This window comes from Octopus bimaculoides, chromosome 10 (assembly GCF_001194135.2).
Source record: "Octopus bimaculoides isolate UCB-OBI-ISO-001 chromosome 10, ASM119413v2, whole genome shotgun sequence".
NCBI classification, from domain to species: domain Eukaryota; kingdom Metazoa; phylum Mollusca; class Cephalopoda; order Octopoda; family Octopodidae; genus Octopus; species Octopus bimaculoides.
In genome coordinates, this window is record NC_068990.1 from 91,990,476 (window position 1) to 92,009,532 (window position 19,057).

Here is a 19,057-nt window from a genome sequence, read left to right on the forward strand (position 1 = left end):
AGTTGCTTCTCCAACGTACTGAAAATTTAGAAATAGCAGTCAAAGAACTACTGATTCTAAACTACAAATTTTTCTCTAAACGGATGGCGATATCTATGTGTGCCATAAATATCGCCATCCGTTTAGAGAAAAATTTGTAGTTTAGAATCAGTAGTTCTTTGACTGCTATTTCTAAATTTTCAGTACGTTGGAGAAGCAACTCAATGCTAATCCCTGTATATTTATGATTATATATACATATATATAGTATGTATACACGCACACAGACATGACTCTTATCTAAGTGGTCAAAGTTAGAGTTATCTACTGACATATCAGCGACTTGTATCCTTTCTTTCTTTCTTTCTTTTTACTTCTATTTCTAAGAATTATTGATAAAGGATTTTTTTTAGAGAAAACTGTTTTATGTTATGTTCTGTCAAAGACATGAATGGATGTATGTTATAGTTTCTTCACCAAATTTGACCTATAAGCAGGACCTGATCTTTTCATAGTGTTCAATACATTTGCACTAGCTGCTTGTTTTCAGCTTTGCTGAAACCTTTGTGTATAAATATATATACATACGCATACACACATAGAGAGAGAGAGTGAGCGAGAGAGAGTAACATTACTGCTGACACAATCTTCACTGCTGTATTACTTGTATGGGTGAGTTAAGTTTTGTGACATTTCCTTTCCGTCTCACTATTGTTGTTGTTTATATCAAGGATGAATGCTTGGGATCTTGAAAGTGAACAATCTGTCACCTACTACATCATGTCTCTATTGTGTTTGTGGTGTATGTGTGTGTGTGTTGCATACATAATGCCTGGATTGTCTACTTAATATTTGTGTGTAACATACATACACGCACACAAATAGTAATGAAGTACTGGAAGAATGGAAACTTCACACTGGAAAACTGAATGAATCATTCTTTTTAACATAAAATTTCGTTATGTTTTGGCCTCTGAGGTTTTCTGGTAACAGAGATCAGCAATTTTTTTCAAGAATTCAAAATACATCTGACACTCTCATCAACTTTAAGGAGAGGTGAGAGAGAGAGACTCTTTTACAATTGGCAGATGTAAAAGTACAGTTGTAACTCTGGCAGATTGGCAGGAACCAGGTCTACAGGTATGATTGAATTACCAAAGAATTTAGTAATAAGGACACCCATAACTTACTCAATGCTTAACCCTTTTAGTAGTAATCATCCAAGATCACCTCTTTCCAATTCTATGATACAAGACTTTTCATATCAAATTAAAATCTTCCTTCATAATTTTATGGAAGAACTATTTATATTCTAAATAGCAAGAAATGAAGGAAATTTACTTTATTCTTCTAAATTTGCTGAGAATTTCCAAAATTACTCACTGGCTCCCATGCCGGCAGCAAATAGAAAGCACCATCCGAACGTGGCCGATGCTAGCAACCCCTCACTGGCCCCTGTGCCGGCAGCAAATAGAAAGCACTATCCGAATGTGATCGATGCCAGGCCCATCTGACTGGCTCTGAGTTTGTGACACATAAAAACACCATCCGAACGTGGCCGATGCTAGCAACCCCTCACTGGCCCCTGTGCCGGTGGCACATAAAAAGCACTATCCAAATGAGATCGATGCTAGGCCCACCTGACTGGCTCGGTATGTGGTTAAGAAACTTGCTTTGAAATCACATGGTTCTGGGTTCAGTCCTAATGTACAGCACTTTGGGCAAATGTCATCTATTATAGCTCTGAGCCAGTCAATGCCTTATGAATGAATTTTGTAAATGAAAACTGTGTGGAAGCCTGTTTTGTGTGTTTGTGTTTCTCTCTCCCACTGCATGACAAGTGCTGTTGGTTTGTTTACATCCCTATAACTTACTAGTTCAGGAAAATAAACCAATAGCATGAGTACCAGATTGACGAAAATATGTACCAAGATTGGTTTGTTCGACTAAACCCTTCAAGGTGGTGCCCCAGCATGGTCGCAGACCAATGACTGAAACAAGTAAAAGAATAAAATATGTCCAACAGATTCGAGCCCTTGATATCCATTTCATTTTAGAGAATCATTTTAATTAATCATACCACCCACATATCTATATGTCTGTTAATTATAATTAAATTTTCTAGTCTATTCTAATCTGCTGAATATAATTTCTTCCTCATTATCTATAATTACACCAGTGATTCATTAAATTATCCTTTTGTTTTACTATTTGCTGTGTAGCATCTTTCTTTTGCTTTTTTGTTTTTTTTACTTCAGTTTTGCTTGTTCGTTGTTGTTAATAGATTAATATTAATTCAATGTTTATTAAATTCCTGATATGACAGCTATTATGTAGCATACATGGACAATAGGAAGAACACGACCAAGGTGGATGGGATGGGAGGTGTAGATCTGGTGGACTCATTCATGCTGGTATCTAACGTTTGATGTTTGATCTTCAGAAAGATTTACATTTCATGTGTGTATGTATACACACACACACACACACACACATACATATATATATATATATATGTATATCATCATCATCAGCATCATCATCATTGTTTAACATCCGCTTTCCATGCTGGCATGGGTTGGACAGTTCAATTGGGGTCTGGGAAGCCAAGAGGCTGCACCAGACCCCAATCTGATCTGGCAGTGTTTCTACAGCTGGATGTCATTCCTAACGCCAACCACTCCGAGAGTGTAGTGGGTGCTGTTATGTGCCACTGGCACACACATATATATATATATAGGTGCAGGAGTGGCTGTGTTGTAAGTAGCTTCGATGTAATCAACATCAAAAAATACCTTCGGAATGAGAACCCAGGTTTGAAATTTCCCCAAGACACCCGAAGAAGGCTGGAGGGTATATCAGCCGAAACGTTGTGTTAACAACAAACAAGATGAGGACAAATATGCATCAAATGTAAATAATGTAAATAATTCCTCATCTCTTAAATATAGAACAGCATTCTTGATGTCTTACTTAACATGGATATATTGTAGAAAGCCACAAAACTGCAGTATTTGTCTTGAGAAAGCTTCTCACAGCAACACATAAGACTAAAAAGCACAGAATTATGTGTTTATTCTTTTTCTTTTATTCTTTTACTAGTTTTAGTCATTTGACTGCAGCCATGCTGGAGCATCATCTTAGGTCGAGCAAATCGGCCCCAGAACTTATTCTTTGTAAGCCTAATACTTATTCTATCAGTCTCGTTTGCCAAACTGCTAAGTTATGGGGGACGTAAACACACCAGCATCGGTTGTCAAGCGATGTTGGGGACAAACACACAATCACATGTACAAACATGCATATATATATGTATGTATGTATATACATGATGGGCTTCTTTCAGTTTCCGTCTACCAAATCCACTCACAAGGCTTTGGTTGGCCCGAGGCTATAGTAGAAGACACTTGCCCAAGGTGCCACGCAGTGGGACTGAACCCGGAACCATGTGGTTGGTAATGCTTACACACTCATATATACGCACAGATTGCTTGCTCAGGTTTCTGAATCTCCATTTACGTAACACATAGCATAGTCCCATGGTGGTAGTGGCAGTGCTGTTGGCCTTTCTTTCAAGTTGCTTGGTTTGTCTTTTCTTTGTCTCACATAGAATGCCTGAACAATGGCATGAATGAAAGAACAGACAGACAGAAGAGGGGGGAAGAAAAAGAAGACATAGAAATAAAAGAATTGATCAGGCAATCCAAATGCAATCTTTAATTGTGAATCCATTGTTACTGGAGTACATTTTTCAAAAGTATTTAGGTTCATTATTTGGAATTGTGGCAATACGTCTTCTTAGCATAACATTATAAACTTAATTGTTTAATTAATTTAGCTCTTTTCACTCTCAACAACAGACACAATGTTTCACATAATTACTTGATTCATCAATTTCTTTATTCATTTTTTTTTTTTATTTATTCATTTGTTTAGTTTTCTGCATCAATTATTTCAGCTTCATCTGCAAAAATGTGCATTTATGCATTTGCATGTTGTATGTGTATGTGGCCTGCTGCGTGTGTGTGTATGCATTTGTGGTGGTAGCATGTATGTGGGTGTGCCTGTAGGTGGTGGTGGTGTGTGTTAGTGACATAATTAAGTCATTGTTTGATGTTTCTGCACTTAAGACAGTTTTCCTTAGACATTCTTCAGCTTCCAAGAATAATTGTATTTCTTTGGCCTAAATCTATGAAAGAGCTACTGCTGTTGCTACTACTACTACAGCATACTACTCATAACACCCTTTACTCTCAGTTAAATATAGCCATCTTCTTAGACATGATTTCCAGAGATTTCTCAAAGGTGAAAGAAATCCAGATATTGAGAAGCTCATCTCATGAACAAGGATGATCTTTAAACCGACAATGTTCTTTTATAAATACTATTTCTTTAGACTAAATACATGAAATCTACCTCTATATTCTACAATACCTGATGAAGCTGGGATCTCTTTAACTTTTTCAATGAGATATTTCAATGAAGTTGGCACTGATACCACACAAAAAGCAAGCAGTCCACTTTGTTAAGCGGTTGGCATTAGGAAGGGCATCCAGCTGTAAAAAAACAAAACCCTGCCAAACAGACAGTGGAGCTTCACACAGTCCTCTGGTTTACCAACTCCTGTCAAGCTGTCCAACCCATGCCCGCATGGAAAATGGATATTGATGAGGATAATGATGAGTAAATCTTCTACTTTGTCAGGAATTGAACTTGTTAACTCACTGAGTATCTGTGTGTCATATTACATCAGTGAGACTGAAGGTGACATCACATGAAACAGTCTTATTGTCGCTGTTTTACTTTTCATTAACAGTTAATTCGACAGTATTTATCCTATTTCGTCCTTTCCGACCTGCTTCCATAGCATCTCTCTCATTATTTTCCTTCCTCCAGACTTCCATCTGTTGGAACACTTTATTGCCTCTGATGAGTTTTCCTTCAACAATTCTGACTGAGTTTACGACTAGTCTAAAGTTACAGTTGCACATATGGTCAATTAAGACTAGGAACTAATATATCAGTGAAGTGTGTGTATATACATGGTACTGGCACAGGAGCCAGGAAGGGCTGGCATCGACCAAGTTCGGATGGTACTTTTTATGTGCCACTGGCACGGGGAGCCAGTCGGGTGGTTCTGGCAGTTACCCACACATGAATGAATGAATGGTGCTTATCACGTTGCCACCAGCACTGGTAACAGCCACAACTACAATTTCCTTATTTTTATATATATATATATATATATATGACCGAACGCAGCGTCACCAATCTGTAAGTAGTTTTCGTAACTTTATATTTTCCGACGCTACTCTATCTCTTTCTCTTCCTCCTCAATTTTTCCCCCTCTCGTTCTTCCTCTGTTTACTACTACGTATCTCTCTTTACCCCTCTCGTTCTTCCTCTGTTACTACTATGTGTCTCCTTTCCCCCCCTCGTACTTCCTCTCGTTGCTCACCTATTCTTCTACTTCCTCCCTTTGTTTCTCCCTCTACCACTCTCTCTCTCTTCCCCTTACACCGGCATGGTCACATGCTTCCCGTCAATAATCCTTTTCTTCCTTGGCTATTGCCGAGCAAACACGCGAACTTACTTCGTCCCCACTTTCAAGTTCATGCCTCACAGCGTTCATACACATAATTTTTCCCGTCTGGCCATATAACCTTTTCTGTTTGTTTTCCTGTCTTGTTTTTTGTCCGCCACTACATTCCTCCATGGCAAGGTTTAATTTGTGTATACAAATTTAATTTGCGGTCCATGGGAAGAGCCGTTTTAGCGATGCGTCCTGCCAGCTCTTCGAAACGCCGGTGTTAAAACGGGGGGTAGCTGATGAAGAAGAATGTTCTCTATGTGGCTTGTGTGTTTTCTCATCTACGTTTTGTTTGCAATGTCCTGTACCCAGATATGCACCTATACATACAGGTGGATGTCGGTATACACATACCTGTACGTATATATGCATATACTCATTTACTAATTGTTTATATATATATATATATATATATATATATACATACACACACCCACACAACAGACTTCTTTCAGTTTTTTTATACTAAATCTAAGGACCTTGTAACGAGTGAATGCTTTAAAAAAAAATATGTATATATACATAGACATATATTTATTTTTTTATTTTTATTTTACTTGTTTCAGTCATTTGACTGCAGCCATGCTGGAGCACCACCTTTAGTCAAAGAAATCAACGCCAGGACTTATTCTTTGTAAGCCTAGTAATTTTTCAATCAGTCTCTTTTGCCTAACTGCTAAGTTACAGGGATGTAAACACACAGACATATACATATTTATACAATGGGCTTCTTTCAGTTTCCATCTACCAAATCCACTCACAAGGCTTTGGTCAGACTGAGGCTTATTGTAGAAGACACTTCCCCAATGTTCCACACAGTGGGCCTGAACCTGGAACCATGTGGTTGGGAAGCAAGCTTCTTACGACATATCCACTCCTACACTTATATGTAGGAGGGGAGAGGGTGTTATGAGCACTGTAACATGCAGGTGTGTAGAACAATAATAACGGAGAAAGAATGGCTGACAGGTGAAGTGGTTCTGGATAACAAGAAAGAAAAGTGGTATCAAGGAGAAAGAGGTGCAGTGTGAGGAGGGGCATTGGTTGAGGTGCTCATCTATGCATATATAATTTATGCAGACACACACACACACGTGTGTGTGTGTGTGTCTGCATAACTGACAGGCATCTAAAACACAACAACCGTATATATTTACTGAACAGCTGCTGTGTATTTTTTTTTATTCAGAACATTAAATGCGAAACTAATGAAATTAACTCTGAAATTTGATGTCAATCAAAAATATTGATTTAAGATGATTTAATTACATTCATAATATTTGTTTTAGTCCTTTAAAAAAGACCCCAATGTTGAATAAGTTCATTTGAATGTTATCCATCTGTTTTCCCATGCTAACATTGGTTTGACAAATGCATATTATAGAGTTATTGTTTTACCACTGGACACCTTTCCTGTTGCTAACCCTTAACTTTTTTTTTTTTGAGAAAAGGATTTTTTTAAAAAAAACTTCTCTCCTGGAAAGCAGTGCTAAAAGACAGCTTGTTGGCGAGGAATATCAAGAAATGTCACATCATTAATTTGAACTCAATATCTTTTTGTAAAGATGCAGAAGATAAACGTTCACATAAGAATACACATGCTCACACACACATATATGTCTCTATATGTGTGTGTATATATATATAATACATACACACACACGTACACACACAATTGACTTCTGTGCAATTTCTGTTTGCGAATTCTATCAACCAAAACTCACTTATAGGGGCCACTTTAGGTCCTTAATCTTGCGAGTTGCAAGATGATCTTCCTAGTGCTAGTATCATGAAAAAGTGTGCAGCACCCTTTATAAAGTGGTTGGCATTAGGAAGGGCATCCAGCCTTTAAAACCTTGCCAAAGAAGATATTGGAACTTAATGCAGTTCTCCAATGTGTCAGATTCTATCAAACCATCCAGCTGATTGATGCCAACATGGATGACGGATGTTACATGTTTATACATATACCTACATACATACATACATATATGGCCTCTTTCCGTACCTCTCTCTCTCTCTCTATCTCTCTCTCTCTCTCTCTCTCTATCTCTCTCTCTATCTCTCTCTCTCTCTCTCTCTCTCTCTCTCTCTCTCTCTCTCTCTCTCTCTCTCTCTCTCTCTCTCTCTCTCTCTCTCTCTCTCCCTCTCTCTCACTCACTAGGTAACCATGTACCTCCTCTATAGCAACACACCTGTGTCAGAAATATATTTCAACTAACCCAAATTTTGCTTATGCCTAAACACCACCTAGCGCTAACTTTTCAAGATACACACACACACACACACACACACACACATACATTACATGCAGGTAAAGGATTATTGTTTGAATACTGATTTTGCATACTAAAAAGAAGAGAATTCAGTACTGTGTGTGTCAAGGGGATACAGCACCTTACTTGAAAATAGAGGAGGGTTTGTGACAGTTAGGGCATCCAGCTGTAGAAAATGTGCCTCGATAAACGCTGTCTGACCCATGCAAACATGGAAAGCTTGACATTAAAACAGTGACATTAATGATGATTCATACATGCACAAATATGTTTATATGCATGCGTGTGTGTGTGTGTGCGGATCACTGATATATAATCTTTTCTACTCTGGCACAAGGCCCAAAACTTTTGGGGAGTGGGGCAGTTGATTAGACCGACCCTAGTATGCAACTGGTACTTAATTTATTGACCCCGGGAGGATGAAAGGCAAAGTCGACCTCGGCAGAATTTGAACTCAGAACATGACGGCAGACGAAATACCGCTAAGCATTTCGCCCAGCATGCTAACCACTCTGCCAGCTCGCCACCTTTCGCTGATGTATAATGGCAAAATATGTAAGCATCAATAAGAAACCAGAAAATGTTTTTTCTTTCAAAGTTCCTTGTGACATTTGTTCTGCACCAAGTTACAGTTAATCCCTTGTCACTGTTGCCATCAGAAAATAAGTAGGAAATCTAACTATAACCAGTAACACTACTGTTTGTCAGTTACTGTATAATATAAAAAATATGATAGATGCATGCGTGTATACGCTAGTGTATATAAAGCTCTCTTAATGAATTAATATTGTAAAAGTCATCAAATTAATGCTAAATTTAAAAACAAATTAATGAACGAAAATGTTGGGCCACAAGAAATTCCAAGATGGAAAAAAGATTTTAGAAAATAGTTTCCAAGCAACTGCTTGATCTAAATAGCTATTTTACACTCCACTTGGTGCTTCTTTGAGAACGGGGGGTGGTGGGGAGGGGGTTAGGGTGCACTCCCTCTTTCCCCAACCGTGCTGTGCTTATGTTAAACCAAACAACCCAGAACCACCGACCCTGTGGGAGAAAACATCTTTCATTATCACACCATACGATAACTCTTGTTATTCTCTTTCACTCCTCCTCCCCCCTCTCTTTTTCTCATCTTCTTCTGGAATTCTGCTGAGTATATTGTTTTTACCATTTCCCAACATCCAGTCTATTCTTTTTTAAACTCTCAGGATTGGATTTTTTTTGCCTTTCTCCCCCATCCCATCAAATTTTTAGGGTCTTCCAGCCCCAACTTGCAGATACATTATTTCTATTTAGGTTAAAAGGAATATTTTGCTTTTGTTTGTGTGTGTGTGTGTGCATTTATATATGTCTATGTGCATTTATAAATATATGTGTATATGTCTACATATACGTGTGAGTATGTATGCCTGCATGTGTGTGTGTGTGCTTATGCAAATGTACATACATATGTCTATGTGTGTGTGTGTGTATGTAAACAGTCATGGCTGTGTGTTTAAGAAGTTCACTTCCCAACCACATGGTTTTGAGTTCAATCCCATTGCATGGCACCTTGGGCAAGGGTCTTCTACTCTAGCTCAAGACACATGAATGCCTTGTGATCAGATTTGACATACAAAAACTTTATACCTTTCATCTTTTATTTGATTCCATCATTGGACTGCAGCCATACTGCAGCACCATCTTGAAGGGTTTAGTCAAACAAATTGGCCCCAGTATTTATTTTCTAAGCCTGATATTTATTCTACCAGTTTCTTTTGCCAAAGTGCTAAGTTACAGGGATGTAAACAAACCAACACTGGTTGTCAACACACACATATATTCGATGGGTTTCTTTCAGTTTCCATCTTCCAAATCCACTCACAAGGCTTTCGTTGGCCCAAAGCTATAGTAGAAGACACTTGCCCAAGGTACCATGCAGTGGGACTGAACCCAGAACCATGTTGTCAAGAAGCAAGCTTCTTACCACACAGCAATGATTGCATCTATATACATGTCTATCTTATTTTTAAATGGCAGATGTTACAAGGTGGTTCAGGGGCCAAGGGTTTTGAATCCCAAAACCATGTGGTTGAGAAGCAAACTTTTTAACTACGCGGTCATGTTTGTACCTATATATTCCAATCGTCTATGAAATAAGGAAATATTACCTTATTTGGAAACAGGTAAGGGCTGGTGACATGGAAAATCTGCCTCAACAAATTCTGTCTGAGCCATACAAGCATACTAAAGTGGACATTAAAACGATGATGAGGATTGAGGTGTGTTTTATATATTAATACACGCAATGTATGTATAAATATGAGTTATTTATGCCTTTAACTTTAACTAAAGAAGCCCTTAATGCATAGGGTATTTATTTTCACACAAGAGAGGGATTGAGAATTGTTAAAACAATAGGTGTGTGTGTGTGTGTTACATTAGTAGTTTGACATCTGGAAGTAGCAATTTCTCACTTAAGCACAACACCATTGACTTGAAAATGGTAGGGCTTCTTTGCTAATTGAATTTTAGCCTCACTGCATTACTAAGACTCACTTCCAAAAGAACCCCAGTGGAATTTGAGCACTTAACACACACACAAAAAAAAAAGGCACCTAAGTAACTTAATACTACAACAAGATGTTTACTCTGGAACTGTCTGAGACTGTCTCTGACGCACTGGTTCCACCGACATCTGGATTTAATCGGTGATATCAGCAGTTGTTGAGGAAATTTTAATTCACTTTTTCTTTTCTTTTTTTTTTTTTTGTTCTTGACACCTTTGTGTCAAGAACAACATGTTTGGTGACTTCACTGATTCCAAAGAAATTTGGTTTATCTAAACTGAGAAGATTCTCACACAATTGTTCTGCCTTTAACAATAGACTCAACTTTCTACTTTTTATTTATGCATGTAGAATCAACCGTTTGCGAAGCCAAGAAGAAAACTATTTTGTTTTCCTTTTGTCTTGTTTTGTATCAGTTCATATGCAAAATGTGAATGTTTTCAGGATCCCGAGGAGGCATTCTTAAGTAGAAGTTGTTTGCTCCAATCAGGGTTTTATAGCATTACATGAATGAGAGATAATTCTACCCCCAATGCTTGATAATATGCCAGTGTTTGACTGCTAACAATTAGTAATATTATCTGATATATAATAGAAATACTTCCTTGGTCTCCTGGGGAGTTTGAAGGACCACTGGTGTTTAAGTGTGTGAGAGATTAATCTTCTTTGGATGAGATACTGGTTTATTGCAGCTAATACTTCTCAGATGATCATGTTTACTGACATGAACTGTGGTGAAGTAGAATAAACTGTTCTGTTCAGGAATGTGACAAAACACCGGCAGTAGATTTGAACATTAAACCTCTGAGTTAGTATACTTATATGTTATCCACCCAGCCATCGCATCTCTTTCGATAATCCTTTGTTAATAACTGTTCTTCATTGACAGCTAGGTGGACTTAGGGAATGTAGAATAAAGTGGTCTACACAGATATGCAGCTTGAAAGAAGCTTTAATACTTACACACACACACACACACACACACACATGTATATGTGTTGGGTGTGGTATATATTTCTTCATGAATGTCTGCATGTATATATGGTTTGTTTGTCAGTTTACATTTTCTGTATTTTACAAGTGTGATCTCAAATCATATTTTTAATTCTGGGCATGTACAAGTTGTAACCTGGTCTGGGATTATGTACACAATCATGGAACTAATCCACACATAGTCTCAGACATCAAACCAATCAAAGACATCATGTAGACATGGAAGGTAGAGATGGGTGGAATGTGTCCATAAATCTCCTCTTTGATCTTGTGCTCGTGCCATGAGATGCTATGAGCCCTCATGATAATCCTGCTGTGTGTACCATCATGATAATCCTACTGTATGTACCATCATGATAATCCTGGTATATGTACGAATCAAAGTAATCTTGAAGCTTCTTCTCCACCGTCTTGGTTTTTGCTCTTTAGAGAAGAAAGTTCTCACCACATGCAGGGTAGGGTTTGCTGGCCTTTGATATGTTGACCACCAGACAATATCAGACGTTTTATTTTGGAGGTTTGCACAACCTGGATGAGGACAAGAAAGACCACATTGATGTTATAAGGAACTGCACATAAAGTCGAGGGCCCACCAAAGCTTATGAGGGGTAGAGACTAACAACATGGTATGATGGGGTAGATCTTGGTTGCAGACTCTCAACGTAGTAAAAATGGTGTTATTAGTTGCAGCAGCATCAGATGTAAATATATGATGTACAGGTGAAATTAATAGTTTGGGAAATTATAATCTTATTAACAAACAATTAATCTTAGTCATTGAAGAGGTCTTTGTTGCAGCAGCAGTAGCAGCAGCAGCAGTAGACTGGAGCTTTTCAGATTTTTACATTTTCAAACTTAAGAATGTTGTGCTATGCAAATGATTTGATACATGATTCAAATTGTATGAGAAGTTCTTGATTGAAAACATTTTAAGATATAGAAGAAAAAAGACTGATTAAAATTCATGATGTTGAATTCTTTAACTTTAGTCTAAAATCAGCATCTTCATCTTCATTCTCTCTCAGACATTTTGTTTCTTCTTTTCTTTTCTAACGGAATTCACGAATATATTTGCACTAAATGCTATCTCAAGGAATCAATTTCTCTTCTGATAAAGAATTAAATCCTAATTAATTTACTGAACTATGAAGAAGCATCACCATTTCTTAATTCTTTAGATCCTCTATTTTTACTAAAATTATATAGTTTTTGTTATTATCGTTCTTATTCTTTCTGCAACTATAAATAAGATCAATGAGTTTAGTGTGTGTGTGTGTGAAGAAATTCTATAAATGTCTTTAACAATACAGGAAAGTAAATCAAATCCAATATCAACTTGAAGAATGGTAAAGTTTTTAATGCCATGCTTTGATCTATAAGCATTTTCTTGACTCTTTAACAATTTTTCTTTTCTTTTCTTTTTTTTTTGTTTTGCTTTTTCCAGCTGAAGTTTAAATTTCTTGTTTGTTGTTTTGTTTCCTGTTGTTTTTCTTTTTCTTTTTTTCCCTATTGATTTTTCTCCTTCAAATCCTACTTTTCCGTTTATTTGCTGTCGTGATTTGTGACAAAATACTGTTATTTGTTAAATGAACTGGATGCCCTCGAATCCAATTGTCTTTTATCTTCGTTATATATACAACACACACTCAAATACATATGTATATACATATGTGTGTGCATACATACACACACACGTTTGTATTTAAATTTATTAGAAATTTTAAAAGACAAAACAATCAAAAATATTATGGCTTTTAGCTTTGTTTAAATCTGGGTGAGAGGGGAGCTTTAGCAATTTTTTACTGATTCATCTTGGATTTTTGCTATGAAATCATTTCACTCACTTCACTAATTTCTATTAGCTTCAGAGAGAGAGAGAGAGAGAGAGAAAAAGAGAGAGAGAGAAAGAGAGAGAGAGAGAAAGAGAGAGAGAGAGAGAAAGAGAGAGAGAGAGAAAGAGAGAGAGAGAAATTGAGAGAGAGAAAGAGAGAGAGAGAAATTGAGAGAGAGGGGGAGAGAGCAAGATTGTATGTGTGTGGATGAGGTACTCCATTGCTAAGGGTTGGATAACTAAACATAGAGGTCTCCAACCTCATATCTATTGATGGTTGTTTGCTGAGAGTGACATTATTTATTTTCTGCCTGATGTGTCTTAGCATGGCCTCAGCCTGTAGGCTGCAACAAGTAAAGAAAGTATGCAATTGTGCATCTAACTTGGCTGGAGGGTTTATCAGCTGAAATGTGTTAACAACAAACAAGATGAGGACAAATATCTGTCAAATATAAATAATGTACATAATTCCTCATCTCTTAAATATAAAACTGGAATAATAATAATAATAATAATAATAATAATAATAATAATAATAATAATAATAATAATAATAATATGAGAACCCAGGTTTGAAATTTCCCCAAGACACCTGATGAAGGCTGGAGGGTATATCAGCCGAAGCGTTTTGTTAACAACAAACAAGATGAGGACAAATATCTGTCAAATGTAAATAATGTAAATAATTCCTCATCTCTTAAATATAGAACTTACTCAAAGTATTCCTTGCTAAAGAGTTTTTTAATCCTTTCAACTCCACACCACTCGAATGCAGTGGTGTTGGTACCTCACTCTTCTTTGAGACGCTGCAGACATGTATATTTATATATTTATTTATTTATTGCAGGGATCTGAATGTTTTAAATGACAATTATTCAAAATGGTTGAAATATTTAAGAACTTGGTGGGTACTCTAATCCGAGGACCGTATCATGTACAGATTGTGAACACTTCAGATTACAATAAGTATAATCTATTTTTCCATCTTCAGTATTTTTCATAAATGTCTGTAAAAAAATTAAAACTGAATATGTTTCTGCATGTTTATCTTCTGCTTCCCTCATTTTCCTTGATTTTATTATCGTTTCAAATATGCACAACAGATTAGACTCTTATTACAGAAACATTTCAAGCATCAGTCTGCAACAAGTAACCTTAGATGCCAAGAACCCTCCTAAGTATTCTAGCTATCTCTAATAACACTGTTTTCTGGAGCTACACTAAACTGAGTTTTATCCCAATTTCCTCTATCCATCTGTTCAAATCTTTAGGGATAATTCCCAATGCACCCTTAACTACAAGGATACATTTTACCCACACCTTCCATAGTCTTTGTAACTCTCGAATTATGCCTACCTAATCTATAAAGAAATAAAAGATTTTGCAAAATGGTGAGGGATTATTGTATACAAATATATATAGATATATGCATGTAGCACTGTTTTATGTTTGTATATATATATGTATATATATATCCATTTTCAGTCAAGTTTTGAGTGATCCCCCACTCTACCTCTATAAAGAAAGATCTACATTCCATGCTATTTTGAAATTACCAAAATCTAGCTCAAAAGCTTTCGGGTAACTATCAACAGCCTCATCTTTTTCTTCCACTATTGTTGTTGTTGTTGGAATTCCTCTTTTGCCATCATTCTCTCATTTCTTTCCTTCTTTTTCTCTACCAACCACTTTCAAAATGGACCAATACAATTGCTGTTGAAAACGGGGTGGTGCAAGGAGACATCATTAGCTCAACACTGTTTTTAATCTCTAATCACTGTTTTTAATGCTGTAACCCTCAGGACTGTAATGTCTTCATCATGCAACTGGCAGGGTTTGGGCTTGTAGAGCTTTTAAGTCAAGGCCTAAGCCATTTGCTCTGGCATGTGCCAACAAGCTGCACATCCAGAAAGTGACCTGCAGGAAATTGTGGATATTACTTTTTGTAACTAGCAGCATGGACGACATACAACTCGGCTCAGAGTGTGCCTCAAATGAAGACTTGATGTGCACTCTCTGCTGTTGTATTCTTCTGCCTGGGGTTTAGTAAGAGTACGTAGTTGTGTGCAAGGTTGTCAAGTACATATTAGTGGCCAACCTGTATGTCAGGCCAACCTGTATATCAGGTCAACCTGTATGTCAAATCTGCTGGTTAAAGTCAGCTAAATAAGACACGTTATTGTCACATAGCTTAGTAGTTATACATAGTGATGTTATTCAGCTGTGAAGTTTAAAACTGAATTTGCAGGTCAGCTGCAAAATTTTTAAAAAGCTACCTCGTGCAATATGTGAGGCAGTTACTGCCTCATGAATTGGAAAGAAAGACTGGCAGTAGGAACAGTTTGTCACAGTAACAAATTGACAACCACCTTAAATACATATTGCATGTCATCATCATCATTTAACGTCCGCTTTCCATGCTAGCATGGGTTGGACGATTTGACTGGGGACTGGTGAACCAGATGGCTACACCAGGTTCCAATCTGATTTGGCAATGTTTCTACAGTTGGATGCCCTTCCTAACGCCAACCACTCCAAGAGTGCAGTGGGTGCTTTTTACGTGCCACGTATACGTGTATTCTTTTCTTTTATTCTTCTACTTGTTTCAGTCATTAGACTGTGGCCATGCTGGAGCACTGCCTTTAGTTGAGCAAATCGATCTCGGGACTTATTCTTTGTAAGCCTAGTATTTATTCTATCGGTCTCTTTTGCCGAACTGCTAAATTATGGGGACGTAAATGCACCAGCATCAGTTGTCAAGCCATTACACAGACATATGTGTGTGTATATATATATACGATGGGCTTCTTTCAGTTTCCATCTACTAAATCTACTCACAAGGCCTTGGTCAGCCCAAGGCTATAGGAAAAGACACTTGCCGAAGGTGCCACACAGTGGGACTGAACCCGGAACCATGTGGTTGGTTAGCAAGCTACTTACCACACAGCCACTCTTACACCTAACAGCCACTCTTGCACTTGTATATTCAATACAGAGAAAAACAATTTCCTTTAAAGAACTACTGCCATGTGCAGTGGTCATTTTACCTTCCTTCAGAGTTCAAATCCTTCTGAGGTCAACTTTTGTCCTACATTCTATCAGATTCAATAAAGTAAATTTCAAGTTAAGCACTATCAACTCTCTGCTCTAAAAATTGCTGACCCTGGGACGAAATTAGAAAGAATTGCCATTTTCTTTCTATGATTTCAGTTTGTTCTGTTTGAGAGAAGAAGGAGAAGCGTTTGTAGTGTTCAATTCCTTCCGGCAACGCCTGGCTAAACTGATCATTCCAGTTCCTTCCTACCTTGATTGCAAACTATTAAAGACTATCTGTGACTGCTTAAGGGAGAACCCATTATGGTCGACTGCCCATGTAGCAGCTTGCGTTGGCTATGAAGACGCTTTCAAGAATGCGGATGTCTTAAGGTAATTATCTTTCTGGCCTTTTCCAGGAATTCTTTTCACTTTTCCATGTTGCCGTTATTTTGTCATCGTCATCAGTTTCAATGCCATTGTCTTCATTATTACTTATCGTTTGGATTATCATCATCATTGTCATTATTTTGTCATCATTCTCACTAACAGCATCATTATCATCATACTGTCAACACTATCATTGTCATCATTATCACTGACACCATCTTTATTGTCATCATTATCAATAGTGTCCTTGTTATTATGACCACCATTTGCCATTGTCACTCTTATGACGACCATCATTGATACTATTGTCAACGCCATTGTTTTCACCATAATCATCACTATCAACATCATCATCAACATCATGATCCTCATTATTGTTATTTCAAATGTTTGTTAGAAGCAGGTTGACCAGTTCTTTGGTAAAACCCAAGTGTATGTTCTGCTGTAACAGGAAACCTATTCCCTCTGTGTGTGCCACTGGTCCACTGCAGTACTAACGGTCCTGATTCCACATCCACTATTTTCATGATAAAGTCCACAAAAGCAATTAACTTTGCATCCAATGAGAAGAGCAATTGATAAACTGTTTTTTTTTTTTTGTTTTTGTTTTTTTTAAATTACAAGGAAGATAGGGATTGCTCTTCAGCCTTGCAGACTGGGAACATTGGTGTAGTTTGGTAATGCGAGCAGAGGCCTCCCCTGCCTGGCAAAGCTGCACCAGCATGGGTGCCATTTGCATGACACCAGTATCTGCCATGACTGCAATCTTGCTTGGCTTGATGGGTCTCAGTCATTGCCTCTGTGAGGCCCAACGCTAAGTTCCCTTCGCAGAGATCAGCACTTCTTTACACACACACGCACATGCACATATATATATTAGTCAAATCAAATAAACAAACAATAAAATTAACAATAACAGGCAACAAGAGGACGTGCGCCAGAAATGTATTAGTTTGAGGCTCAGTAAAAAGAGGGTTTTTAATGTTTTGAGCATAGCTCTTCATCAGAAAGGAAAAAGAGAAAAGAAGGAAAAAAAATGACTAACAGCATGTGTGTAGTTACAATGTTCTCACACACACACACACACACACACAAAATCTATCTTATAGATATATAAACTGGACAAATTTAAGTATTTCTATGTAGATTGTAAAAATGAACAGCCTTAATCAATTTTCAAACCTTATGGGAGGTGGGGGAATCTCATTGATTTGACCAGTCCCAGAGAAACAAGCAGTGTGTGTGTGTATACACTCCTCGTTTTTATTATGCAGGCACATAAATGAACACTCACAAATTACGGGTAAAACAGCTTTGATGGTTGGCATCAAGAATAACAATTTCCAGTGTGTGAAAACGATGTTAAAGAATGGTGCAATGACTAATCTGAGTGACAGAGATGGCAACACTATATTCCACTATGCCATCCACTCCAAAGATGTTATCATGGTAAGTCATCTCTTTCAATCTCTCTCACTCTTTCATTTCTTCTTATTCTTACTTTGGTCTCACTTCGCTTCTCTCTCTCTCTCTCTCTCTCTCTCTCTCTCTCTCTCTCTCTCTCTCTCTCTCTCTCTCTCTCTCTCTCTCTCTCTCTCTCTCTCTCACTGTTTTATATATATGTGTGTGTTGAAGCCAGTGGTGATTTTATTGAATAAATTTACTCTTTAGTATTTCAAGATATTTTTTTTATGTAATTTTAGTAAATATATCAGTTAAAATTAGATGTCAATGTTATTTTCATTTTTGTGTAATTTAGACAACAATTTGTTCACCCCCACCCCACTGTGTGTGTGTGTATATATATATGTTGTATGTATGTATACACACACACACTCTATCTCTCTCTCTCTCTCTCTCTCTCTCTCTCTCTCTCTCTTCATTCATTCCATGATCTATTGCAGTTATTCAAGGATTATTCTGCAGCCAGTGCCATTAACAAGAAGAACAACAACGGTGAGACCCCCCTCTTTCATTGTTGTCAAGAAGGGAGTCTAGAATGCACTCAGGCTCTTCTTGATATTGGGGCAGATCCCTATCAAATGAGTCATGGAATCGCTCCCATCCACATAGCCTTGAAGAAGGGAGATTCCAGGTAAGACCTGTTCAATTCTTGTTTATTGCATTTTAGGTTTGGAGAGTTGAGATGACCAATGGATTAAGCAACATTACCGTTTGGTCTGCTCTTTTATTGTTTTGCTTGTTTCAGTAATTTGACAGTGGCCATGCTGGAGCACCACCTTTAATCGAACCAATCGACCCCAGCACTTAGTCTTTGTAAGCCTAGTACTTATTCTATTGGTCTCTTTTGCTGAGCTGCTAAGTTACAGGGACATAAACACACCAACACTGGTGTCAAACAATGGTGGCGGGGACAAACACAGATGCAAATACATACATACATACATACATACAT

General features: G+C 37.4%; 1 protein-coding gene across 4 annotated transcripts in view; it reads left to right on the forward strand.

Moving 5' to 3' along the window:
- Positions 1-19,057, forward strand: part of LOC106876283 (85/88 kDa calcium-independent phospholipase A2) — a 54,877-nt gene that overhangs the window by 17,161 nt on the left and 18,659 nt on the right. For 2 of the 4 annotated variants that reach the window (XM_052971365.1, XM_014924777.2), the window contains 5 exons: positions 14,066-14,184; positions 14,704-14,799; positions 16,429-16,644; positions 17,916-18,090; positions 18,546-18,736. In XM_052971365.1, coding sequence (XP_052827325.1) covers positions 14,099-14,184; positions 14,704-14,799; positions 16,429-16,644; positions 17,916-18,090; positions 18,546-18,736 — 764 coding nt within the window. In that variant the 5' untranslated portion in view covers positions 14,066-14,098. Of the gene's footprint in view, positions 1-6,135; positions 6,204-14,065; positions 14,185-14,703; positions 14,800-16,428; positions 16,645-17,915; positions 18,091-18,545; positions 18,737-19,057 lie in introns of all 4 variants that reach the window. The other 2 variants (XM_052971366.1, XM_052971367.1) reach the window with 2 other exon arrangements.